The sequence below is a fragment of the Papio anubis genome, chromosome X (assembly GCF_008728515.1).
Source record: "Papio anubis isolate 15944 chromosome X, Panubis1.0, whole genome shotgun sequence".
Classification (NCBI taxonomy): Eukaryota; Metazoa; Chordata; class Mammalia; order Primates; family Cercopithecidae; genus Papio; species Papio anubis.
The window spans coordinates 42962183-42989571 of record NC_044996.1 but is presented as its reverse complement, the minus strand read 5'-3'; the positions used below and the strand labels follow the sequence as shown (position 1 = coordinate 42989571).

The window sequence follows — 27389 nt, the reverse complement described above, 5'->3', positions numbered from 1 at the left end:
TTTTGTGAAGGCTCCAAACACACCATGTTGGAGCGTAAGTATTCATACACACACAGAGAAAGATATAAAGATATATAAGTATTGTTTTATATATATTTATGAAACAGGGTCTTGCTCTGTCACCCACGTTGGAGTACAGTGGCATGATCGGCATGATCATAGATAACTGCAGCCTTGAACTCCTGCGTTCAAGTGATCCTTCTGCTTCAGTTTCCTGAGTAGCTGGGACTATAGGCATGTGCACCATGCTTGGCTATTTTTTAAATTTTTAGTAGAGATGGATGCCCCACTATGTTGCCCTTACAGGCATAAGCTATCATGCCTGGTCTGTGATGTATATTATAGCTATTATAAATATTATATTCTATTATAGATAGCATATGTAGAAATATAGATATTACTTATCCACAATATTGAAGTCTTAGCAAAAATTCTTCACAGCTTGGTATTACTGTGAAGCCTATGCCACACATGCAAGGACATTTTGCTTTAAGCATTTAGAAAAATCAATGTGTAAATCCAATATTTATCATTTATTTTGAAAGACATCTTACGGCAAATCAGTTTGTAAAGCAAACAAGAACTTTTCTTCATTTGTACTTGTCAACGCAAGTTTTATTAGTTTTCTTTAGAGTAGGGTACAGAGAAAATGTCCTGAAAATCTGCCTAGCCTCTGCGTATTTATGTATTCCCTGAACTGCTTGCTCTCCCAAATGGAGAAAGAATCTCACCAGATGGACTCTTCACTTGGCAAATATTTACTGAATGTCTGGACGTGCTGGACATTGGGTCCCTTACTTCTCAGCGCCTTCCAATCTAATCATGGAGACCATGACTGAGCAAACATTTCATGTTTTTACATATAATGGCATGTAAAAGGTGAATGCCTTCAATGTTCTCAAGTCTAAAATAGGGTCAATAATGATACTTCCCACACAGGGCTGTGGTGAGGATTAAATGAAAAAACATGAATGTCAATTGATTACTATAGTGGCTGGCACAGGAATACTTTAGTGATTATTTCCTGGAAGCACGGGGTAGGGAAGAACTAACTAACCTGCCTGAAGGAGGTGGACAAGTTTTCAAGTTTTCAGAACTGAGCAATGTGAGTTTTTTTTTTTTTTTTTTTTTTTTTTTTTTAATGAGATGGAGTCTCGCTCTGTCGCCCAGGCTTGGCCGGATCTCAGCTCACTGCAAGCTCCGCCTCCCGGGTTTACGCCTTTCTCCTGCCTCAGCCTCCCGAGTAGCTGGGACTACAGGCGCCCGCCACCTCGCCCGGCTAGTTTTTTGTATTTTTTAGTAGAGACGGGGTTTCACCGTGTTAGCCAGGATGGTTTCGATCTCCTGACCTCATGATCCGCCCGTCTCGGCCTCCCAAAGTGCTGGGATTACAAGCTTGAGCCACGGCGCCCGGCCGCAATGTGAGCTTTTAACAATTAGTAGGTGTTTGTTAAGTAGAGACATCAGGGAATAAACATTCCAGGCAAAGGGAGCTGTGTATGAAGGCTCAGAAGTCTTGAGAATGTGGTAAATTCCAGGATCCTGAGTTGCCTGCCATGGTTGGAAGATAGGGTACATAAGGAGAAAGGGAACATGGTGGCAAACCAGGAGGTGAGCAGGCAAGGTTCCACAGGGGCAATGATGTTTGAAGGATGAGTAGAAAAGTTTACCAGTCACAGAAGAAGAAAGAACACTGTACTGGTGGAAAGAGCATATTCAAAGGCACAAAGTTGTACATGCATATGAAATATTTGGGGGACAGTGTTCTGTAGGTGGAGCTTTGCATTCAAGAAGCTACCTCTCCCATGTGGAGCTTTCAAAAGTGTCTGGGCATGTTTGCTAGGCTGGTGGGGTGGGCCCCTTGATGTCAAATTATGTGAGGGTTTCAGAGGGGAATGGAAGCAGTACATGTGCCCGCAAAAGGAGAGGAATTTGGAAGACAGTAGTCTGTCTGTCTTGGAGGCTTGTACTCAGCACAGACTCCGCATACTGGCAAAAGGGATAAAAGTAGAATCTGAATGACTTGTTTCCATAAAAAACTGTAAGACTCTGAGACACAAGAAGACCCTGCTTTGGTGCACATAATACACACTCAAGAACTATTTGTTAACTGGTTTCACATAAGCTGATAGAGTGTAACATCACAGGTTGGGAGGAAAGAGGGTACTCTCTCTACTTGTGCACAGGATCTGGTACCATTTGAGAATGCTGAGGATTCCAGAGCATCACCACTGTGGTGGCATCTCTAGACCAGCAGCAAGAGCCCCTACCAGGACTAGCGCAGTTGGCAGCAGTGTTGATATGTGTGGTGGTACAGGCGGTCAATCGACATTTTTTCTTTTTCTAGCAGAGCCCATCATGGAAGTAGGTGTTGGGGAGGAAAAACTTTTCCTCTACTCTCTTAGGTTCAGTAACTAGGAGACTGTGGATTAAACTAACAAAAGACAGATTAACAGAAGGGAAAGCACACAATTTTTATTAATATTTACATGCACAGAAATTCATAAAAAGGAAGTGATACTCAAGTGGTTACACTTAGGGCCTTTTAACAAAGGAAAGGTTTGGGATTCAAGGGAGGATAAAATGTGGGAAAGTGACTAGAACATATACAGGGGAACTAATGGAGGGTAAGGGCTAGTTTAGTAAAGTCTTTGTCTTAGTCTGTGTTGCTATAAAGGAATACCTGAGGTTGGGTAATTTGTAAACAAAAGAGGTTGATTTGGCTCATGATTATGCAGGCTATACAAAAAAAAACATGGCACCAGCAACTGTTTCTGGTGAGGGCTTCCAGTGGCTTCCACTCATGGTGGAAGAAGGGAAGCTTGTGTGTGCAGATTACATGGTGAGACAGGAAGCAAGAGACAGAGGAGGAGAGGCCAGGCTTTTTAACTACCAGTTCTCCAAGTAACCAAGAGTAAGAACTCACTCATTACCACAAGGACAGCACCAAGCCATTTATGCGTGATCTGTCCCATCACCCAAACACCTCCCATTAGGTCCCACTTCCAACACAGGGGATCAAATTTCAACATGAGACTTGGTGAGGCTAAACAAACCATATCCAAACCATAGCAGTCTGTTTCTGCAAACTCATCTTGTTGCTGACTTCCAGTCTTCAATGATTAGAGTCACTCTTCTCTCCCTGGTATGAATGGGGGTATATTAGTCCATTCTCACACAGCTGTAAAGATATACATGAAACTAGGTAATTTATACTAAAAAAAATAGGTTTAATTGACTTATGATTCCACAGGCTCTATAGAAAGCACGATGGCTTCTGGGGAGGTCTCAGGAAACTTACAATCACGGTAGAAGGCAAAAGAGAGGCAGGCATCTCTTCCATGACCAGACCAGGAGGAAAAGACAGAGGAGGGGTAGGGGCTACACACTTTTAAACAACCAGGTATCATGAGAAGTCACTCACTATCACAAGAACAGCAAGGAGGAAATCTGTCCCCATGATCCAATTATCTCCCACCAGGCCCCTCCTCCAACATTGGGGATTACAATTCAACATGAGATTTGGGTGGGGACACAAACCCAAACCATATTAGGGCAGCATCTTTCTCAAAGGGAAATTCATCCCCTGCTTTTAGGCAGATAAGGGGAAGGCAGATAACTGTGTCTATATCTGTTGGTTCTCAATTGCCTGCAGGTCAAAATAATCCTTCTGCCAAAGTGTCATATTTGGGGGTGTCATATTCTGATCTTCTTCAAGGGTCAAAGCAAGAAAGGAATGAAAGGGTGGGTAACATGTTGTAACAGGCAGAACTTCTCAGTGCTTCCTGGGAATCACAGTGGCGGCAGGTGAGGAGACTATAGGGAAGAAAAACCTGTAAACATTTTCTACATTTAGGAGACGAAATTGACAGGACTGGGTGGAATGCGGATGTGGCTAAGCGGAGAAAGAGGGCCAAGCTGTCTGGTTTGAGTTACTTGCAGTTCCCTCAATGGAGGTGGAGCAATATTGGGATCTAAAGCCCAACATTTCAGAAGAAAGTATGCTAGGTGTAAAGGGGTACTACGCACAGCTCAGCATGAGTGTTGGCAATGAGGCCAAAACTCCATCCAGGGTGTGGGTCAAGAACTGTTGTGAGTTCCAGGGGTGCAGCATGGAGGCATGGCTTCTTATGCATCTCACACGACAGGCTAATCTCCTTTTCCTCATTATTTTCAATCTTTTCTATAGGACCCTGCCACCCCAGTATTCAGATATGGCCAAATAGCTCCCACATTTAAGACAAAATGGCTTTCCTTTGACCTCATATCCTTCTCCAGCTCCTTCCTTCACCGTATCTCTCCATACTCTGCAGTAGAACTTTTCCAAAGAGTTGTCTTTAGCTGCTGTCTCCAATTCCTCATCTCTCCACACACTTCTTACAGTCCACTCCCATCTGGTTTCTGTTCCAATCACTACACCAACACTTTTCTTCTATGTTGCTAACACCAATATATACTTTTCTGTATCTATATTATTTGACTTCTCAGCAGGACCTGACACGTTTGACTACTCTCTTGAAGCACTCTCATATTTTGGCTTCTGTGATAGCACAAATTTAGCTAGTATTGGGAGCTTGAGGGGATTTGGTTTGGATCAACATATGTGACAAAACTCTTACTCTGATCCCTATACAAATGCTTGTAAAAAAAATAATGTGAGCAGCAGACCAAAATTGAGGCCGCACTGAAACCTAAGTCAATGGCCTTCTGTACCCAATCTCTTAAGTATCTTGACCTAAAGGGAGATCAGAAATCAACAGCCAATTTCAGTGCCATGACATCCGTGAATATCCATGGTCATAAATGAATACTCACTATGCGCCAGACACTATTTTAATCACTTTATATGCAATGACTAAATTAAAGCTCACTGCAAGATTACAGGCAAAGGGAAATACTACCACTATTATACCATTTTATAGTTGGGGAGACTGACAAATACAGCTGGTAAGTACAGAGCTGGGCTTAAAAATCTAAATAGTCTGACTGCAAAGTTCACACTCTTAACCACTGTGCTATAGTATAAGAATGTCAAGGTGATTGTGAAACTACCGCACCCACCCATGACCTATTACCCTGTCCAAGGTCAGTATTGACCAGAGAGTCAATTACTTATGCAACAAGACTACAGATGATTTTTCAAAATTAACTTGTTTATTAATTTAAAAATCCAGAAATACAGTGACTAGATAAATAAGTACCATAATTAGGTACATGTCCTGTGAGAACAGTGAAAGGGTAATACTGTTATGTTACTCTTGTTTACATGAGTTAACTAGAAAATGGCTACAACTGCTAAATGATGCTTATGGTCTTTGTTTTTCCAAGTGTTTATGATACAAATAAATACACAAGAAGAACCACATCCATTCTTCTCTACTAACTACTGGCAGCTTGGCCTCTTTTCCCTATGTCCTATTCTCTACACAACACCAAACACTGGAGGGTTTCTACTTTGACTTAACACAGCTCCCCAGCTCCTGCTTCCCACAGCACTTTGCAAGGTGTGTCCCAGCACCTGGAGGCAGAAGTATATCTAGGGAAACTCTCTGCATGTTCTCTTAAGGCTAAGCTGTCAGAGAACACCTGGGTGGGAAGGCTTTGGGATGAATCATCCAGAAGGAGAAACACCTCTTTGCCTCAGGATCTAGTTACTAGTCTCCACATTATGGAAACACTGCCACCTCTGGGATGTAGGGAGCAGCTGCATAACACCCTCCCCCCTTTACCACACACACACACACACACACACACACACACACACACACACAAATGCTTTGTGACCTTTCAACAGGGATGTCCTGCTTCTCTCTTCCGAGGAGAACGTGTGTGATGAACTGGTGAGAGTCTTGTCCCCAGAAGCCCTGGCCATAAGGCCCTTGTGTTTCTTTTATAAAAATTGACTCCTTTATGCCAGGTTGTCATAAAGACTGAACATTTTACATTTTCCCCTATTGGTGTCAAATCCTCTTAGGAAAAATTCTCTCACCTATAGTCATGGAATGAGACATATGGGGTTTCTGGGTCCTTAAAACATTTCTACAGTTCATTCCTGCCCCTCAGAGGGAACAAATCTAGAAGGCATGCCTGAGATCCTTGCTGTGAAGAATTAAGTCTTCCCACAAAGATGATTTCTAAAGCCAGACCACAGAATGGATAATTTATGCTCTGGTATTGGGCTGCAAGTAGATATTTTAGGAGAAGCCTTCTCTAGAATTCTCAGCTAAAATACCTGCTTGATGAATAAGGCAAGGATAGTAGGAAGGTTTAGGATAAAAATATCAGAATATCCAGCTCCCTAAATGATCAATAATTTTCTTAACTGAAGAGCCAACATGCAGATACTCATGAGGAACAAGCCACTTTGCAAAGTAAAAATCAACTCCTGTAATTGGAGAAGGAGGAAAACTTCCCTTTTAAAGAGCTTCTAGAATTTAGTAATTTAATATAATTTTTCTGGCCAGACAACTATGGTCTCAAAAATATTAGTGAGTACTGATCTATTACTTGGTAAATTTTACTGATGTGAAAGCAACAAGATGGCCTTTTTGACTTCTATCAGCTTCTTTCTTCAACAATTATTTTGTCTTACATGGATTCAGTTTCTGATCATTTTACTCAATTTAACTTCTTTCTGGAAGCCCCATAGGTACAGGGGGAAAAGAAAAGTGGTATCATTAGGGAAAAATTATTTACCATTTCTAAGTGAGTGAATGAGGCCATGAAATAGTGTTCTTATTCTTCACCCTGCCTCTATAGTTGGTGACTTAAACAGCCACAAAGACCTAAGGGCAGAGCCTTTTGTTCACAATTATTTACTCTCCTGGGCACCAAAACCTCCAAGCTACTTGGGATCCAGTCAAGGGAAAAGTAACATAGAGTCTCGGCCAGCTTTGCCAAATAAAGCTTTAGTTTAATGTGAGTACGGATGTGTGTGTGTGTGTGTGTGTGTGAGAGAGAGAGAGAGAGAGAAGAAGGGAGGGAGGGAGGGAGGAGGGAGGATGAGGAGCTAATTTTTTTTAAAAGAACACATGACATTCTAAAATTCAAAGGTATAATTTCATACAAATAATTGTTCTATACTGCAGAACTCCTACTAAGCAATTCCCTTCTCTTTCTTTCGCTTGAATAACTTTCTAGATAAAAACCCTGGGGTCTTGTTTGTCTTTAACCTGTAAAGAAATGTGATTCTCCAAGAAACTAGAGCAGTGTTGTGGTGTTCTATCCCTCCTCCTCCCACACATAATTTAAGACTCTTCTAGTCTCTTTGGAGGAGATGTTCAAGGGCTGACACACCACTCCACATAAAGGCGCAAATTATGCTGTGCATGGCGTGAATAATTGACTGCATTTGAGTTTGGAGTTTTAGGGCACTGTTGACTTAAGCAAAATAAGCCTGCAGTCCAGCTGCAGCTTGAGTTTTCTTGCTTTACCCTATCCAATACTGTCTTTCTTGCCTAACAGTGGCCCTTTTCAGATCTCTCCAGGTACAAAACCTTGACCAAATCTTCAAGCTCTGTTCTGCACACACGACTTGAACACATCTGGCTGATCTGAGCTTCTCCTTCAGTGAAGATCTTCCACTGGCCTAAAAGGCAAATAAACACAAAGTGGCTGGGAGTGTGTGAGAGGAGAGCAGAGCAAATTAGGAATAGAACCAATATACCCCATGCTTACCCACTTACTCATGGACCTACCAGGGGATTTGGAATACAAATGTCAGCTGGTTTCCAAAAATGCCCCCAAAACCCTTTTCTAGTGGCAGATATGGAAAATGGGAAATGAAGTTTTCATTTCAACCCATAGCATTTGTAAGAATCCCAAGAATAATACAGAACTGCCCCTCCTCAAGAGCAAAACCTAAGTGTTATTCTTGGAATTTTTACAGTATATTTAGCATTTGCAAAATGCTTCAATATCTGCTTGTTAGCTATTTAGGCAGCTTACTTGGCACCAGGTCAAAAAGGCACTTTGGAAAACAGCACCTACTGTATTACTGGGGCTTTGCTCACCCTTAGGGTTCCCAAATATTGGTTTGGGTTACTTGATTACTATTTGATTATGTATCACTCTTTTCTCTATTCCTGCTATCTTTTGTTAAAAACTTCTTGACGTTGCTTTCTCCTATGTCCACATGCTGTCCTTATACCCCCTTAGCACCCTAAGTCACTTCCCATGGCTCCTCATCCATTCTTACATACCCCATGGAATCCCTTTCCACTCAGAGTAAACTTGGCTGTAGCCCTTCCATCCCCTGTTGTCTCTGCCCACCTGGATACTGTCTTTTGTCTTCTTTTTATTCCTGTGCTCATGGTACTGCAACTGGAGAACTCCTAGTCCAAGTTAAGCCAACTCCTCTTAAGCCCAAACCTGTCTTGAACCTCTTTTCTTTCCCTTAGCCACATGAGAACATGACCCACCTTCCCTATGGGCTTGAATTATCTGCTCCTTTCTCCCTTGGATTTATCCCTTTTCCCCATTCTCTGTGACTCAATGGGAAGACAGAAGGAAAAACAAAAAACGAGAAGAGGATTTGGGCAAGGAACCAGCTGTTACTGAATCTCTATAATGTGCTGCGCTCTGCTATGCACATTATATAAAGGAGTTGGGTTTGTTCTTCTTTGCTCCTAGGTGACTCTGTAGGATCATACCAACTTCCTTCAGCTACACACAGTTTGAGGCACATACCTTCTACTCCATTATATACCCCAAATCCTGCCATGGGCACAGAGTACATCTAAATCATTTTTTAAGTCCCCTGGAACCTAGCATAATGCCTTGTTCACAGTATGAACTAAAACAAGTAACTTCAAAAGTCCTGTCATTGATCCTAGGATCCTAGACTCTGCCTCCTTTCTTACTCACATGTAAGGACTCCCAACTTTTCCATTTGAATTATCATACTGTCCTGTTATTTTCTATTAGTCCTGCCAAAGACAAGCAACTGACTGCCTTGGCTCTCTTTCCAGCTGCCTATTGGATAACTCTGCTCAGATGGCTCTTAAGCATATTAATCTAAACATGTTCCAAGTGAAACTCTTTTTCACCAATACCTGCTTATTCTTCACAGTTTCACTGTTGGTGAATGGTATTACTATTCACCCAGTCAAGTTATGAATATCAGACCCATTCCAAACTCATTTCTCTCCTTGATGCTGATCTTGTTGATTTAACCTCAGAAATGTTTCTCACAGTGACCTCTCCTCCCCTGTCTCACTGATTTAATATAGTATAATTACTTCCTAATTCAGACTATCCCACTTCTCTTACTAAGGGTCCACCTTTCACTCCACACAGTGAGGACCTCTTTCCAAAAGAAAGAAAGAAAGACAGAAAGCAAGCAAGCAAGCAAGCAAGCAAGCAAGCAAGCAAGCAAGCAGACCTGAATGCACCATTCACTTGCTTAAAAACATCCACTTGCATTCTCTGGCCTGGAGATCAATTCCAATGTCCTAGCATGATAAATTGGGCACTTCATAATCTGGTTTCATCAAAGTATGTGCTTAATGTAATGGATGCATCTGATAGCCGAAAGACATCTTTCCAAAGCACCGTATTGATATCTCTATGCTATTTGTAAGTTTGCAGCAACGACAGATGCTACTTGCCTTATGTCTAAACATTTTACTGGCTTTTTTCAGGCCCTATGACTGCTTTCTACCTCCAAATCTTCTAATCTTTTAGTGCACCTTCTGTGGCCTTTGTGATCATTCCTCTCCCCTACCCACATTTCTTGTTTGCTCCTGTCTGAGTCTTCTCTTAGGCTGCACCCTTTTCTTGGACTGACTTCCTGACCCATTGCCCAGTCATACCCTTCTCTTTCAAAACACACCTCCTCCCCGAAGCCTTCCCCAACTAAGCCCACCTGGCTCTCATCTCATTGTTCTTTGCAAATTCCCCTGAGCACTTTGATATTTTAACTCCTCAGAACTATACTAATTCATACTGAAGGCAGTTTCATGTTCTGTCTCAACCATTATAATTCCCTATGGATAGAAACTGTGTGCCTTTTAGCCCATTAGAAGTGCTCACCACCCGCCCCAATGCCTAGCAGTATCTTAGTCCCTAGGCTCCATCTAGTGTGGAAAGTGGGAGAGCTGCAAGTATTTTTGAGTGCCTGAATGCTGTTAAGGAAACATGACCACCCAGGGGCAGTTCCCAACGAGTAAAAGAGCTTTCACACAACACAGGAATTGATATGCCTTCAATTTCTCTTTGCCTCTCAAACCCACCACCAGAGGACACACCCTTCCAGATGTGAAGTCTCCACAAATATACCAGACCTGGAATCTTATGAGCTTTCTCCAACCCTCTTGAGACTCTGTGTTTAGCAGTTTCATTAAAGACATTCAGGAACCCTTGACCTGAGGTATCCTACACTCAGACTACATCTGGGTTTGTATTCACCATGTCCAAGCTTTTTAGATTACATTCAGACACCCCATTCACTGCTAAGTCAGCCAGAAGAGAGATGGAACATCCTGTAGTGTTGATACTGAGCAGTGCTAATGTTCACTGAGTTTGCAGAGGGACTTTAGCTGTGGCTATGCTAAATTGAAAACTGGATGTGCTTTCCAGGGAGCAGTCAAGAAAAGCACTACTTACTCAGGGTTGTTCTGGTCACCAGCTTGAAGTGAGGAAGCTCCTCAAACATCCTCTTGGAGATCTTCTCAATATGGAAGTGCTGGAGAATGCCTAGGGCCAAGCAAAAAGTGGAGCAAGTGGTCAGGCACTCAATCTGGAACCATCAACTCCCTTTTTTCTGCTCAGGCTCAGCATATCATTTCATTACTAGGGCTTAAGAGTATCGAGCTGGGCTGTGTAATGTGCTTAACCAGGAAATTGGATGGCTCAAGGGTTATAATTGACTCCATTTGTTTCCTTGGCTTACTGGCTTCCCCTCGGCTTCTCCAGTGGATGGAGATAGTGCTGCTGACCATGGGACTCTCTCCTAGGGAAAGCCACATGGAATCTAGCATAAGTGCTTATTGGAGCTTCTTCAGCTAAAGGCAGTATTAGAAATTCTGCCCTTGCCCCCAACCTGGGTAGACTGTGTCCATGCCAAACCACTGGGCTGCCTTCCTGGCTAAGCACTGAGAGCCTGCAGTGGGATTGCAGGCAGGTTGGTTTTGTAAATGGAGAAGCCACCCTTGTCATTGAACCCACTGAAAAGCATATTTTCCTTTGGGAAATATTCAGATCCTTCCTTATTCATAAATGGGGAGAGTTAAAATAGAGTGCCCTCCACAGTCTCAACCTTGCCTGAATAACTTTTATCACAGTAACAGGTAGACAACTGGCAACTGCCCTTATAGTTAAGGAGCAACATGTTACCAGCCCATTTAAACGGGTAAAGTAGATTAAGCCTCTTTTTTTTGTGTCCACCAAGCATAGACCTTGATAACCTAGCACTGTGAACAGGGGGCTATTCAGATGCTACATTAGCAAGGTGAAATTCATCTGCACACCTCTGAGAGGTGAAAGATGTGGGATGATGAATAGTGGGCCCACTGCTGGGGAATCGCAATAAACCAGTGCCTAGTCCTAGGTGTCCTGTTATGGATGAGCTAGGGAGTTAAAGATGGCAAATCAACACTCCTAGGCATAGACCAAAAATAAGCATGAATGAGAAACATATACATGTTCAAGCATCTTTTTTTTTAAGGGTTAGGGAGAAATGCATTCTTTAGATAAAGACTGTTGTCTAAAGGGAGAGAAAAAAGCCTCATAAACACTGAGCAGTCTTTTTCAAAGCTTGGTCCAAGTGCCACGTGCATTAGAATCATCTGCCTATTTGTTAAACATGCGAATGTTTGGACTCTACCCAAGGTCTACTGAATTCCTATCTCTGGGATGGAGCCAGGTATCCGCATTTAAAACCAGCTCCCTGTGTAATGCTGAAGCACACAGAAGTTTGAGTACTCTTGAGCCTTATGTGAGAGCCAGTAGCAAAAAGATGTGTATATTTTCCAGCTGAAATCTCACTTATCCACTTGGAGTACGAGGAACCTTGACTACACTAAATCAGCACTAGTCTTGAGCCTGCAAAAAGTTAGAAGAGCTGTACGATCACAATGAACAGAATGTGGCTTGCTGTGGTAGTCACTGCGAATAATCAGAAAAGGAACTGAACATTATGACTGGGGTTTCTCCAGTAAGACTATAACCCTCTTGAGGGCAGGGAGGATGTTTTAAATTTGTTTTACCCCATAATACACATTACAATATTAGGGACTTAGCTTTGCCCTGAATGAATGGGTTTCCATGGTTGTTGAACTTTACTCTGGAAAGAATGACAGACTACAGTTTGATAGTTTGTAATCCTGGCTACACATTACAATCACCTGAGATGCATTACGAACAAACACTGATGCCCATGCCCCACTCCAGATCAACTAATCATAATTTCTGGGGGTAGGGCCCAGATATTTGGTTTTAAAGGAAACCAAAACTCTCCCTGATGATTCTGATGGGCAGCCAGGGTTGAGAATCACTTCTCCAGCTTTTGGTGGTGTGAAAAAGACAGCTTTGGAAACCCAAGGGTCAATACGTGATCTTTAGCATAGGCCATCGTAAAATTTGAAAGGCCATAATGACAATAGCGTTAGATGTGTCAGTTTCCAAGCAATCAAAAAAACTTCTAATCCAAACGAAGGAACAGGTTGAAGCAAAATTAAAGTGAGTCCTCTCATCCTTTTCTGTGCCCCCTTACAAAGATGAGAAATTAATGTTGTCTTGCTCACCCTTTCGAATAGTCCAAACGTGGACCTCTACCTGAGGTGGTCTCTCAGTCTCCAGTGCTATTTTTCTGGTTGTCTCCCCATCCTCCATGAACACAGACTCATACACAGGCATTGTTTCTTCCCCACAGAAGTAGCCTTTGTTGTCAAAGCTTTGGCCTGGAAGTTCTTCTGGAATCAGGAAGCAAGTAGAATTTTGTCATGGTTTTCTAAAGCTAGAAGTGAACTTCTACATTTATGTATCTCATTGTTCATAACATCTCAGACTTATCAAAAGTGGACAATTAACAAGAACATTCTTGGAGAGACAGAAATTCCACCGATACTTGATTAGCCCAGCTTAGGCTGCCACTGCAACAAGCCACAGATTAAGCCACAAATCACAAAGGAGCACGTAACCTTTGATTGAAGTCCATGTGTTGACAGAATTCAAAATTCTTTGGAACACTGGCCCCCTACTATTGTCACCGAGACGTGGACTTTCATGAGGAAAAATGTAGCCAGGTACAAATCTCCTAGGCACTTACGGGAACATAGGATTTGCCATACAGGGTCAGGATCATGCTCTGTCCAGCTCAGTGTTGCCAGGTGAGGCCCAGGGAATGGGCTGAAAAAGGGCTTTGGTTAACATCCCTGACATCATTTTGGTATACTTAGAAAACATTCATGACACTCATTTATGTGCATATACTTGCCCAAAGGATCTATCCAAATTGGCTTGACATTTCTGAATGCTCTTTGATTTGTTTGTAAGGGGAACAATAATACCGGATCAGCACCAGTGCCAAAATCTAGATGTCAGATTAGTCATATGTATGCTATGCCAAATGAATGGTCGGGAGACACAAAAAATTGGTCAGGTCCCTCAACTATGGATCATTTAATGTGTAAACTAAACTGTTGAATTTCAGCTTGCAGGCATAGAGGCACCAACCCCCTAATACTCTCCATTTCACTCCACCCTCCTCTTTCCTCAGCCCCCTGTTTTAAAAAGTTTCTTCTTGTTGGTTATCAGTGAGTTAAGTTTCCTTGCTGGCCTTGTAATCAGTACTCTCTTGAGCTGCGTACTTAAAGCGTACACTCAAATCAGAACAACAGATGCCATCTGTAAGAATATCTGAATTGTTGAGGATGAAACCACTGAGTGTTGAATGCTTTGGGTCTGTGACTCTAATTAGGGAGACTCACTGTTAGCCAATCAGACACATTTGGACTAGAAGTTGTAATCAAATTGCTATTGTATGTCTCTTGGTAACCTGATTAGCTTTCCCACCCCCACCACCATTTGGCATTGTAAGGACAAAACCATAGTCTTCTCTTGACGATTCCAGATTGGAAAACTCAATTTGTGGATTATTGTGGAATCAAGCTTTTTGTTTTCCTCCTTTTGTCCTTTTTAGCTATTTATTTACTTGGTGGGCCAGTCTTTTTGGTGATATGTTAGGTAATTAAGGGCTATGTGCTAGCACTTTTTACATGGGTTGGAGAGAGGGAGGAGGTCACTGAGTGTACAGAGACTTCTATGTATTCAATTACTGCCTTTAGAATGACAGCCAAATTCATTTCTCAAACTTTGCTCACCAGTTTAATATTGGCTACAGCTATAGCTGACATGAAATCCATGATGGCACTGGCAGTACCTGTAATATACTAAAAGTTCTCCCAGTAGCCTGAAGAGTCATCTTGCACCACTACCTCCTTCCCTCCAAGAGCTTAATTTACTTGACTGAAGGGATCTACAAACAACAAAACTCATTATTGACTTAACCCTGGCTGGTACTTGAAAATGCTAAGAAAAGCAAAGTTTGTCTTTAGAACTACCTACTCAGCAATATCCGCCATTTTTCACACTCTGCACTTCAAGGTGCTTTCTGATCACTACATGTCCACCTACTCTCATTTTCTTTTGGGGAAGACGATGTGCTTGAAGTCATTTCTGGCCATTTCCACAGCCCAAGAGAATGTTCCCATCCTGAGCCTTCCAGAATTCCTTGCGGAAGGGGTAATGAAGGAGAGGTATTATCCCAGCTGGGAAAATTTTTAAGTCTTAATAGGGACTTTTAATGCCATAACCTAAAAGGAGTATGTAATTATGGAAATTCCAGTTATTGGGATGGTATTGTGGTTGTATGTATGGTAAATGCTCATGATAGCAATAACTTAAGTGTACCCTTAGAATGACCCTGTATGGCAGACGCATCTGAATGTGTGTTCCCAGCTTGGGAATCCGGGCGTGGCCAACTGGGAGATTATTTCCTTGTCTATGAGGACCATCTGAACCCCAGGCTCATCCCTGGGGCTGCACAGGGCATTGGGGCCTTGAGTTTTGGGTTAGATGAAGGTTGCCAGGTGGAGGTCGTTAAGGGGAGAGTGTTCGGTGAAAATGCTATATAAACTGCATGCTGTTTGCAAGAGGTTGCAGTTTTCCTGCCCAACCCACTGCCACTGGACTGTTTCTATATGTAAGGTGGTTCTCCTGTCCAGCCCACCTCCACTGGACTCTCTCCCCTGTACGTAAGCCCCTAATAAAACCCCATGTCTTGTTTGCTGGCTCTGGATCTTTCCTTTGGCCTCTTAAACCTGGTGCCTTCCCTACTGAGGTTAATAGGGGTTTGGCACGTCAGTGTGAGAAGTGAGTTGGGGAACCTTCAGCAAGTGGACATCTTACCCAAGCCCGTGGGTGGCCACTGATATGCAAGGCAAGGTCAGCCTCTACCAGAGCAAAGGGAAGAGAGAGAGAGGAAACTCACATCTTTAATATTGGTCCTAGTTTGTTATCGTAGGAGCCTGCAATCACTTGTTACAATGAAGCTTTTGGCTGGATTATCAGAGAATTTTATTTATCTCTTTTCCCTTTTCAACATAACTGAATTTACCGTTCATTCTTCCTTCCATCTACTTCTCTCCTCACTGCCTTGTTCCTTTTCTTCTGTGTCATGTGTCATTTTTTTAAAAAGCCAGTAATGTCATGATTATCCCACTTCTCACCCCTTCACGTCATTCAGGACTCTACTCAAATATCTTTAGAGAAGCCTTCCCTGACCATTCCTTTAAAAGTGCTTCCTGCCCCATTCACTCTCTCTTGCTCCTGTTTGGCTTCTCTTCACAGCACTCATCACAATCTAAAATTACCTTACTGATTTGGGTTCACTGTCTTTCTTTTCCGCTAGAATGTAAAGACCATGCTGGCAAGTAGCCTTTGTCTTGTTCACATCTCTGTCCTCAGTGCGTGTAACCGTGTCTTGCACACAGTAGGTACTTAAAACATATTTCCAGATTGAATGCATGAGCAAGTGCATGCCTTCTGATGCTCTGCAGTTGCAGAGTACCTGGAGCAGGTGCCCTTGGCTATGTGGATATTGACTCTCAGGTAATGTGACTAAGGAGCGATTCAACATGCAGACACCCATGTCTGGCTCACTGAGAGGCAGATACATAGAATGAGACAGAAATTCTCTTCTTCCATGTTGCTCAATCAATCGTCTATCTCCACATACTTGAGCAGAGTAGGAAAGTGGGAAAAATAGCTCTTCCAGAAAAATTGGTTTAATCATTCAGACTTCAATACATTGCCAACTGGGATACTGGTGGGCAGTTTTTTACATGATAAATTTTATTACGTTTTCTAAATACAAAAGTAACACATATTTACTATTGAAAATTTGGAAACTACAAATAAATAAAAAAGAAAATAAGGGTTACCCATAATTCAGTCACCTAAAAATGGTCACTGTTAACATTTTGCTGTATGCTCCTCCAGTCTTTGTGTTTCTCTTTTTTGTCTTAGCATATATAAACACTTTCTTTCTTTCCTTCTTTCTTTCCTTCTTTCTTTCTTTCCTTCCTTCTTTCCTTCTTTCGAGACAGGGTCTGGCTGTTGCCCAGGCTGTAGTGCAATGGCACGATCTTGGCTCACTGCAACCTCCACCTCCCGGGCTCAACCCATCCTCCCAAGTAGGAGTAGTTGGGACTATGGGCACATGCCACCACACCTGGCTAATTTTTGTATTTTTGGTAGAGACGTGGTTTTGCCATGTTGTCCAGGCTGGTCTTGAACTCCTGGGCTCAAGTAATCTGTCTGCCTTGGACTCCCAAAGTGCTGGGGTTACAAGCGTGGGCCACTGCACCTGGTCAATGCTTTCTTTTTTTTTTTTTTTTTTTGAGACGGAGTCTCGCTCTGTCCCCCAGGCTGGAGTGCAGTGGCCGGATCTCAGCTCACTGCAAGCTCCGCCTCCCGGGTTTACGCCATTCTCCCGCCTCAGCCTCCCGAGTAGCTGGGACTACAGGCGCCCGCCACCTCGCCCGGCTAGTTTTTTGTATTTTTTAGTAGAGACGGGGTTTCACCGTGTTAGCCAGGGTGGTCTCGATCTCCTGACCCTGTGATCCGCCCGTCTCGGCCTCCCAAAGTGCTGGGATTACAGGCTTGAGCCACCGCGCCCGGCCTAATGCTTTCTTTTTTAACACAAAAAGTGGGATCATAATATACATATTGTTTTTTAGCTTGCTATTTTTACTTAACAAATACATTGCAAACATCTTTGTCTGCCATTCAATCTTAGTCTATAATGAGTTTTAATGGCTATATTAATATTCCACAGTACAGATACACCATAATTTGTTTAATCATTCCCATATTCGTGAACTTTCAGATTGTTTCCAATTTTTCAGTATTGTAAACAGCACTGTAGCAAAAATTCTTATTTGTATATCTTTGTGTATGTCTCTGATTACTTAGGATTCCTAGAAGTGGAATTTTTTAGCCTTTTTTTTTTTTTTTTTTTGAGATAGGGTCTCACTCTGTTGCCCAGGCCAGAGAGTAGTGGTGTGATCGTGGCTCGCTGCAGCCATGATCTCCCAGGCAATGATCCTCTCACCTCAGCCCTCAGCCTCCCAAGTAGCTGGGAGTACAGGCATGTGCCACCATACCTGGCTAATTTTCTTTTATTTTTGTAGAGATAGCGGTCTCACCATGTTATCCAGGCTGGTCTCAAACTCCTGGGCTCAAGAGATCTTCCTGCCTTGGTCACCCAAAATGCTGGTATTACAGGTGTGAGTCACTGCACCCGGCCACCAAATGTTTTAATAAACATTACCAACCTGAGAGGACAATTGTTTTAAAAGCAATGACTTATTTGTCCTGTCCTCACAACTTTTTGATTATTTTACTTTTTAATTGAATCACCAGCATCAATAAAATTTCAAGCACACAATGAAATAAGACTTGGTCTGAAGGCCCGAGATTAAAATTGGAATATTATACAATGAGAAGCTTTATGTTATCATGGGTAATTTACGTAAATATTAGTTTTTGTCTGAAATTATCTTGTTGCATTACTTTTTAAACTATTAAGTGTTAGACTCCTGACAGAAGAGAAAATTGTGTTCATGAAACTACCACTATGTGATACTAAAAGGTTTGAGGATCCAGTGAGACCACAGACTTGGAAGTCATAATAGGTGATCATTGCTGGGTGTCCCAGATGTCCATATCATCCTTAGAATGTGCTCTCTGTTGGCCGGATGCAGTGGCTCCCACTTGTAATCCCAGCACTTTGGGAGGCTGAGGCGAGTGGGTCACTTGAGCTCAGGAGTTTGAATAGCTGGGTGTGGTAGTGCATACCTGTAGTCCCAGCTACTCGGAAGGCTGAGGCGGGAGAATCACTTGAACCAGGAGGCGGAGGTTGCAAGGTTGCAGTGAGCTGAGATTGTGCCACTGCACTCCAGCCTGGGTGACAGAGCTAGACTCTGTCTCAAAAAAAAAAAAAAAAAAAGAATGTGTTCTCTCTGTACTCGTAATAAATACATTTTCTCATAAATTTCAATGCCCCATTCTCTACACCTTATCAAATAGCTCCTGTCCTTCCTGTCCACACCCTGCCCCCTATGTACTCTGGAAGATGGGGGTTGTTACATTGAGGAAGATTCTGTGTCCCAAAATCAGTGCCTCTCAAGCTGTAATGTGCATTAGAATCACCTGAGGTTCTTGTTAAAATGCAGATTATGATGTAGTAGGTCTTGAGTGGGGGCCTGAGAGTCAACATTTTTAACCAGCTCCTAGCTGTTGCCAGTCCATAAACCACACTTTGAGTAGCAAGACCATAAATGACCCTGGGCCTACAGCAGTAGTTCTCAAACTTTTCTGCACATAATGTTCACTTTGGGATCTTTTAACAATGCCACAGCCCAGGCCATACCTCAAATCAACTAAATTATAGTCTCTGGGGATGGGACACAGGTATATGTAGAAGCTCTCCAAGGGGTTCCAATATTTAGACAAGTTTGAGTACCACTGGCCTGCTGGAAAATGCTCAAAAAATATACATTGATTCAGGGCATGTTTGCCTTCTAGTCATGAGGAACTAAGTTGAAGAAGTATATAATTTAGCTCTCTACCTGCTTTTTAAAATGTTTGAATTTTCATCTCTGTTTATAAAAATGCTTTGCAGAAAGCATAAAAAATGATAAATTCATGTGCCTGGGATTGACTAAATCATTGACTCTTAGAATGCTGGAGCTGTAAGGGCCCCCCAAAAAATCTACTCTGACCCTCTCATTTTGCAAAGAAGGAAACTGAAGCTCAGAGGGGTGAAGTGACTTGTTATAGATCACACAGGAAACCTGTGGCACACCAGAGACAGAATGCTTGATTACCCATCCTATATTCTGTCAACCCCATTATTAGGGATTGATAAATCCTAGTATCAATCAATGATAAAAAAAAATATTTTATTTAGCTCATGTTTTAAAAACTACAATTTAAATAATTAACTTGTCTTTTTTTATCAGTCAATATTTTCTATTGGCATAGAAAAAACAATGGGCTGGAAGCGACTTGGGTTATAGGCCTTGGTTTTATGATCGATTAGTTGAATGAATCTGGGCAAGTCATTTGACTTTATGTACTTCAGTTTTCTTATCTTTAAAAGATAAATAACAATATAATTATAGGATTCTAGTGTTAGAAGGGAGCTTACAGATAATTTTTCTAAACTTTCAATTGTACAGATAAGGCTAATGAGGCTCAGAGTGGATATGGCACATCTCCAAGGTCACTCAACACCTTAGGCTTGGATCAGAACCTGGTCTCCTTCCACTCTAACTCACCTGCCTCTTGTCCTGTCTTAAAAGGGAAATGGATGTGATTGTACTTTGATGGGTTTAATAGTGATATAAATGAAAGCTGCTACTGTTCTTCCTAATCAACATGATAGCCTAAATTCTCTACTATTTAGAAAAGCAGGTAAGTTCAACACTCAGGGATACATGAGAGGTGTGGTAGACACAAGCATATTTCTGGGTAGTAAATTTCTTCCAAGCAACTGTCTTTTCAGTCTTTCAAGAGAGGAGAGAATGAAATTCATTATTATTAGAAATATTATCATTATAATTATATGAAAGGTTATATTTCTGATGCCCTAAGAAAGCTTAGAAAGACTATGTGGGAATCTCAGTCAACCAAAGGCAGGGCCTCCAACCAACGCACCTTTTGCTTTTTTACCTGGACACACCTTGCAGCACTTTCCATCTATTTTTTGAGGATACTTGCAGGGGTATCGATTAGGGCAGTGGATTTTCTTACACTCTTGCTTGGTGACATTACAAGTACATAGCACACACTCCACAATGCCAAATGCCCGGAGGTTTGGGTGCCAGGACTCTCCATGAGAATAGGTCTTTCCATTGGAAACACACACTGAAAGAGAATGTAGTATTAGCAATTAAAAGCTAAAGAGCTAAAATGGAACCCTATATTCAGAACCCAAGCCCTGAACTACTTAACACATCAACCATCTTTTGTTCTTGTCATAGCCATGGGGCTATGTTTACCGAGTAGTATCTGTGACCAAAAAACAGCTTGGGCCATATTCTACTCACAGCAGTTTCTCCAAATTCTTCAGCAGCAGCTTCTGGATGCTTATAAATGGCCTCACACATAGTAGGCAGTCTATATATATATGTATTTTGAGACAGGATCTTGCTCTGTCACCCAGGCTGCAGTAGTGTGATCGTGGCTCACTGTAGCCTTGTCTTCCCGGGCTGAGGCAATCCTTCCACCTCAGTCACCCGAGTGGACTACCATGCACCACCATGCTGTGCTACTTTTTTTTTTTTTTTTTTAAATTTTTGTAGAGACGGGGTCTCCCTGTGTTGCCCAGGCTGGTCTCAAACTCTGAGACTCAAGAGATCCACCTGCCTCAGACTCCTAAAGTGCTGAGATTTCAGGCATGAGGCACCGCACGCAGCCTATATATATATATATATATATATATATATTTCTTTTTTGAGATGGAGCCTTGCTCTATCATCCAGACTGGAGTGCAGTGGTGCGATCTCGGCTTACTGCAAGCTCCACCTCCCGGGTTCACGCCATTCTCCTGCCTCAGCCTCCCAAGTACCTGGGACTATAGGTGCCCTCCACCACGCCAGGCTAAATTTTTTTTGTATTTTTAGTAGAGACGGGGTTTCACCGTGTTAGCCAGGATGGTCTCGATCTGCTGACCTCGTGATCCGCCTGCCTCCCAAAGTGCTCGGATTACAGGCGTGAGCCACCGAGCCCAGCTATATATATATGAGAGAATAAATGAATGCATGAAAGCAGAGTTCTATCTCTAGTAGAATGTAATGTTAGTGTTTTCAATTCTATAGAAAATTTGTATGCCTCAAGTGGATGTGCTTCCAGGCATGAAAATTTCCTTGGGAGATTTGCTTTCCATGGAGGCTAGATGCAAAAATTACTGCTCTTCCCAAAGGGACAGTTTCTTCCAGATCCTGAAGCAAATCCATTCAGAATGTCAAATGCTATGAGTCTGTCTGATCCACCAACATATATAAGTATGAAGCTTAATGGTGTTGGGCACTCTTTGGTGTGGGAAGGAAGGTGGTAAGTCAAGATTGAGAAAGGACCAACCGGCCTCCTGGGTAACTTGTGAAAGGATAGCCTTTTATGCCTCTAATCTTCAGGCAGTTTCCTCAGTCTCCCACCTCATAGTGGCTATAGATATTTGGCTACAGCTGATCACTGCTTGCTTCACAGATATCCTTTGGCAGTCTGACATTTGTTAAGTGGGAAGTTAAGTCATTGGCCCCATGTCTTCTGAAGGGCCTTAAAAGAGCAAGCATCTGGCTGGGTGTGGTGGCTCCTGCCTGTAATCCCAACACTTTGGGAGGCCGAGGCAGGAGGATCCCTTGAGCCCAAGAGTTCAAGACCAGCTGGCAAACAAAGAGAGACCCCAGTCTCTACAAAAATAATAATACGAAAATCGCCAGGTGTGGGAGTGCATGCCTGTAGTCCCAGCTACTTGGGAGGCTGAGGTGGGAGGATCACTTGGGCCCGGGAAGTCGAGACTGCAGTGAGCCATGATGGCGCCATTGCACTCCAGCCTGGGTGACATAGTGAGACCCTGTCCCCTCCCCCGACACACCCAAAAAAAGGAGCAAGCATCTGGGATGCAGGCTGAGGGGCCTAAAAAGGGAAGGGGCCACAGGAGCATCTTTCTATGCAAATCAACACCAAATATATCTGGCTCCTACTATAAGGCATGGAGCTAGGCTCCAAGATAAGAACTGCATAGGGCTGCAGATGGGGAAGTCTGAGGATGAGTTATCTCCTTTTTTGAGAGTGCTGAGACATTGTGGAGATTTCAAGTCATGACTAGGACTGAGTGTGTTTCTGATTATTCCCATCACCTCATCACACCCAGGGAAACTTGTGGGCATCCCAATCAACAACATCTCTAGGGTGGGTTGTATCACTTTAGGCTGGGCTGTTGGGGAGAAATAGTCCCACTTGAGGCATTTCTAGGAATTGGCTGATTTGGCTGCAAGACAATGGCCTCAGAAGGATGAATCACTGGGCTCTTTCTCATCAAGTCCACTGAGTCGCATTAAGATATAAGAATAATGTTGGCTGCTTTTTCCTGTCCTTTGCAAGAGTTGCTAGAATACTGGACACTCTAAGTGGTCAACCCATGTAAAGATTTCCAATAACCTAAACTGGAGTGGCTCACAATATTACAATGAGACAAAATGGAGAGCTGACACCTCAACTGTGAGGTCAGGGCTGTGGACAGAATCACACAAGACAGGCCAGATGTGCTGTTCTCTTTCCTGCCCCTACCTCTATTTTTCTCCCCAAACAGTGATGTTCCCTTCTAGACAGTGTGATCAAGTGGATATATAGTATGCTTCAAGAAAATTTAGGCTGGATTCAAGTTCAAAATGGTGGCGTCCTATCATTTTTCTTATTTGATGCTAACAAGGAGCCAAGTAGATATATCAGAGGACCACATTATTAGCAAGAGATCTAAGGAAAAGAACGACCCATGCTGAGCAGGGCAGGCAGGACTCCCAGTGTTATATGGCTAGGTTCCCTCTCCCCTGAACATTTGGACTAAAGGAATGGTCTAGACTGGGTGAGAGCTCAAACTCTGCAGTGGAATGGGGTGAGGTTAATTCTCGACAAGGAAACACAACCCTCTCCTTACCCAAAAAATTCTCAGGATGATTTTGAATCATCCAGCTTGGGACTTGGGGGTGGGGACAAGTGATTCCTCAGTGAACTATATTAGAAAGGTCAGAATAGAACTGTTGCATCCAAATCAGTGGGGGCAAATGAATAAATGTAAACCAACTGGGGTTTTTGTAGGCCATGGAGAAAATCAAGGGATGAGCCTCTGCCCTGAAATTAAAGAGACCTTGTGGAAATTGTGGGATTTAGGATTTTCAAAATCCATTTCCCTACACCTTTAAAAAGCTTTGAAATACTTTCACAACAAATGGAATCTATTGGAGGCAATTTAGAATTGAAAATCAAACTATCGGCCGGGCGCGGTGGCTCAAGCCTGTAATCCCAGCACTTTGGGAGGCCGAGGCGGGTGGATCACGAGGTCAGGAGATCGAGACCATCCTGGCTAACATGGTGAAACCCCGTCTCTACTAAAAAATACAAAAAACTAGCCGGGCGAGGTGGCGGGCGCCTGTAGTCCCAGCTACTCGGAGGCTGAGGCGGGAGAATGGCGTGAACCCGGGAGGCGGAGCTTGCAGTGAGCCGAATTGCGCCACCGCACTCCAGCCTGGGCGACACAGCGAGACTCCGTCTCAAAAAAAAAAAAAAAAAAAAAGAAAATCAAACTATCTTAACCTAACTCTCCCTCCTTATTTCATAAACTTTTATCAGAAATCCTTGGAACTTAAAAATAATAAAATTCAAATCAAACACAGATCAATAGTAAGTATTTCCAATTCTTCTAATACATCACCATTTTCCATTAACAGTTTTATTTTGAATTTTTTTAAGCCTGCAAATTTCAAAAGCAATTTAATTTTTTTATCTGTAATCTGAAATTTACATCTAACTAGTAACAGATGTGATCAACTAGCTTTGGCTTGACTAGCTTTGTTGAGATTTATGGTAGGAGTTCTTTGTAACGGATTGTTTTTCACCCATGTTATTCAATCATTTGGTTTAATAATTTATTGCTTTTAACCCATTCAGAGAACTGCTTTTGATTTGTTTTCCCTTTAAAGGAAACAAAACATGTTTGTGGTTTCATAAAAGGAACCAGCTGAGCCCTTGCTCCAACGAGCTAGTTGACAGGAGGCCTAAAAAAGTAAGAAGCAGTCAATTGTTTGATTGAGTTTCTCCTCCCCTGACTCCTGCTACTGGTATGTGCGTGTTTGGCGGGGCGGGGCGGGGGCGCAGGGAGCAGGTGGAGGCCAGAAAATGCTGTGCAAGAAGAAATTGGAAGCTATGGAAGTCTGTGGGTGCCTGTTGTAGCCAGTTGATCAACTAAGTGAACAGCATGTCAGTCTTAACCTGATCAGTCTTCCTGGTGCTCAGCCAGGTGGTTTTGGGATTTCTCACTGGATTACTCTTTTACCTTTTTAAAATTTTTAATTTAGAGACAGGGTCTCACTTTGTCACCCAGGATGGAGTGTAATGGCACAATCATAGCTCACTGTAACCTTGAACTCCTGGACTCAAGTGATCCTCCTGTCTTAGCCTCCCAAGTAGCTAGGACTGCAAGCACTCACTACCATACTTGGCTAATTTTTTTTTTCATTAAATTTTTTTTTGTAGAGTCTTGTTATGTTGTCCAGCCTAGTTTGAACGCCTGGCTTCGAGTGATCCTCCTGCCTCAACCTCCCAAAGTGCTGGGAGGCATGAACCACTGCACCTGGATTACTCATTTCTAAGGACAGTCTCATATGCTACATATTCAACCAGAATCTGAGTGTGGGGCCAGGAATATGTATCTTTAACGAGAAGCCCAGGATAATCTGGGGTGCATTGAGGTGTGAGAATTGCTATTTCTAAGGTATAGATAAGAGCTTCAGTGATGTTGGGCACTGAGTACCTTTGAATGTTGGGTCCCCTACTAAAACACAGACAATCACTCTTTCTGTTAAAGACCCAAGGAATTTTCCCAAATGACCTACAATCCCCAGGGACAATTGAGAAAATACAAGAGGCTGTTTCACAAGCACAAAAGGGGCCAGACTATGCTCTTTTGGCTGCATTTAAGGAAGTCCAAAGAGTCTCCTGGAGTCACCTGACTATACCCACTTTATGGACTTGATGCTAAATGAGCCACAAGTGAATATGGGCTATTCCTGGGAGAAAGAGTCCTTTCCCAGCTCCAGCCCTGCAAAGACCAGGGCTGCTGAGGCCCTGTTGTGGAAGTATACAAAAGAAGGATGCCCCTTACCTTGTCCATGCTTGTGTTTGTTATTGATGACAATTTGCACAATGGTTCCTGATGCTTGCTGGGAATCCATAAGAGCTCCGCGGTGACTTCTGGCCCCAGGAAAGCGGGACAGACCTCCAGCCTGTCGGCTTGGTGGAGGATCATAGTGAGAGCGGTGGTAAGAATGTCTCTGTAAAATGACAAGAACAATTTTCATCCAAAAGCCACCAATGAGATCACAGAGATTAAGTTATACACATTAGAAGTCATTCAATAATTTTGATTTATAGTGGTGAGCTCTTATTTCAGCTGCATGCTCACCTACACCAATAGAAACAGGGATGTGGTCATGTAAAAGCATCATTGGCAACATGCTGAGGTTTATCTCTCTTCTTCTAAAAGATAGGACTAGATTCACATGCAAACTTCTTAGGGAGAAAAGAGCCAAAAAGGTTAAAGTGTCCTTCCTGCTGCCAAGACTCTCACATTTCAGTTTAAGAGTTAAGACATTAGTCTGCACGCAAGGCAGAATGTAAATAGAGGCCGCAGAAGAAGTAAGAAGTCCTGCGCAAATCAGGAGGAGAAAGAGAGAGCTTCTAGTTGGGGAGGGTTTGTGATCTGGGCCATGAAGGATGGGTAGACTTTTTTACAGCCAGAGTATAAGGGGAGTAGTCCAGGCAGAGGTTTCCAAGTTGAGAAGGTGAAGTGGAGAACATCGAGTCCATAAAAGGGAACAGTTGCAGGATAACATTCCAAAAGTGGGTTGAAGCCAGATCATGGAGGACTTTAAATTACAGGCTAAGGGGTGAAGACTTTATTTGGTAAGCAATAGAGGTGAGGGCATAGAAGGCTTTGAGGGATTTTTTTTTTTTTTTTAAGTTAGAGAAGTAATGTAATTGGAACTGTTTCAGAGCATTGAATCCTGATCATGCATTGGGTGAACTGGATAGGAGGAAAAGATGAGATTCGAGTATAGTCTTGATAAGATGTACTGAGACTGTAAACACAGGTAACGGCATAAGATAATACAGCACAGTACAAATACCCTAGGTATTTTATAGATAGAAGAATTGATAGTACACGACAGTATTGGCATGTAAGCTCTACAAATCAAGGACTTTTTGTTCACTGCTACATCTCCAGTGTCTAGAATTTAGTGCCTGGCATCTAGAAGGTGCTCATCAAATATTTGTTGAGTGAACAAAACTGGCACCTAAGAAAAGCTTAGAGTCTTGTCATACAAGCAATCTTTCAGCAAGGGTTCAACACACATGATGACCAGACTATTGTGCTACCCACCCCTCTCCCAGAAGCTAAAGTAGGCTAGGGGTAGAAGAAGATGAAATGAATGAAGAATGGAACCTTAAGGCTTAAAGCCAAGTAAGATTAATTGTATTTTGTACGCAATTGTTAGGGGTGAAGGAGGGGGAACCCATTAAAAAAATCTTTCACAGGCAATTGAAAAGGAAGATCTTTATATTCAGTGACAGAAATAGTGAGGAACCTTGGGAAGATAGTTATGGGGTCCCCTGACCATATCATCCCATAAAACACTGATTAAAGTTATGGGCCAGACACACATGTTGCAAATTTTGCTTTGGGAACTATTATTGCTCTCCTGGCAGGAAGGGGCCACTGGTAGGGTAAAGGGAGAGTAAACAGGAGCTGAAGTAAGAGGACTGTTTTTAGCCTTTTGAAAGACAACATTATTCTCTCTATCTAAGAGGAGCCTACGCTGGTGCATTGCTATCAAAATTCACACAAATAAGAATCTGCATCAATTTGTTTTCATGCACATGGACAGGATTCTCAGTGCAAATATTCCTCATTCCCACAATGGCTCGTACTTCTCTGCCATAATTGCTCACATTCCACAAAGGCCATTACAGGTTGCTCTGTCCTTTTTGAAGTTTGGCAAAGTTTTGCCAAAGGAACACAGAGAGGACAGTTTGGCTGGTTGGTG

General features: G+C 42.6%; 1 protein-coding gene across 7 annotated transcripts in view; it reads right to left on the bottom strand.

The window, feature by feature from the left end:
- Positions 1 to 2449: 2449 nt before the first annotated feature.
- Positions 2450 to 27389, bottom strand: part of CHRDL1 (chordin like 1) — a 125715-nt gene continuing 100775 nt past the window's right edge. For 4 of the 7 annotated variants that reach the window (XM_009198119.3, XM_009198121.3, XM_003918140.4 and 1 more), the window contains exons 8-12: positions 25448 to 25616; positions 20224 to 20433; positions 12744 to 12911; positions 10606 to 10695; positions 2450 to 7588 (exon numbers count right to left, since the gene is read on the bottom strand). In XM_009198119.3, the coding sequence (XP_009196383.1) occupies positions 7458 to 7588; positions 10606 to 10695; positions 12744 to 12911; positions 20224 to 20433; positions 25448 to 25616 (768 nt within the window). In that variant the 3' untranslated portion in view covers positions 2450 to 7457. The remainder of the gene's footprint in view (positions 7589 to 10605; positions 10696 to 12743; positions 12912 to 20223; positions 20434 to 25447; positions 25617 to 27389) is intronic. The other 3 variants (XM_031660707.1, XM_009198122.3, XM_031660708.1) reach the window with 1 other exon arrangement.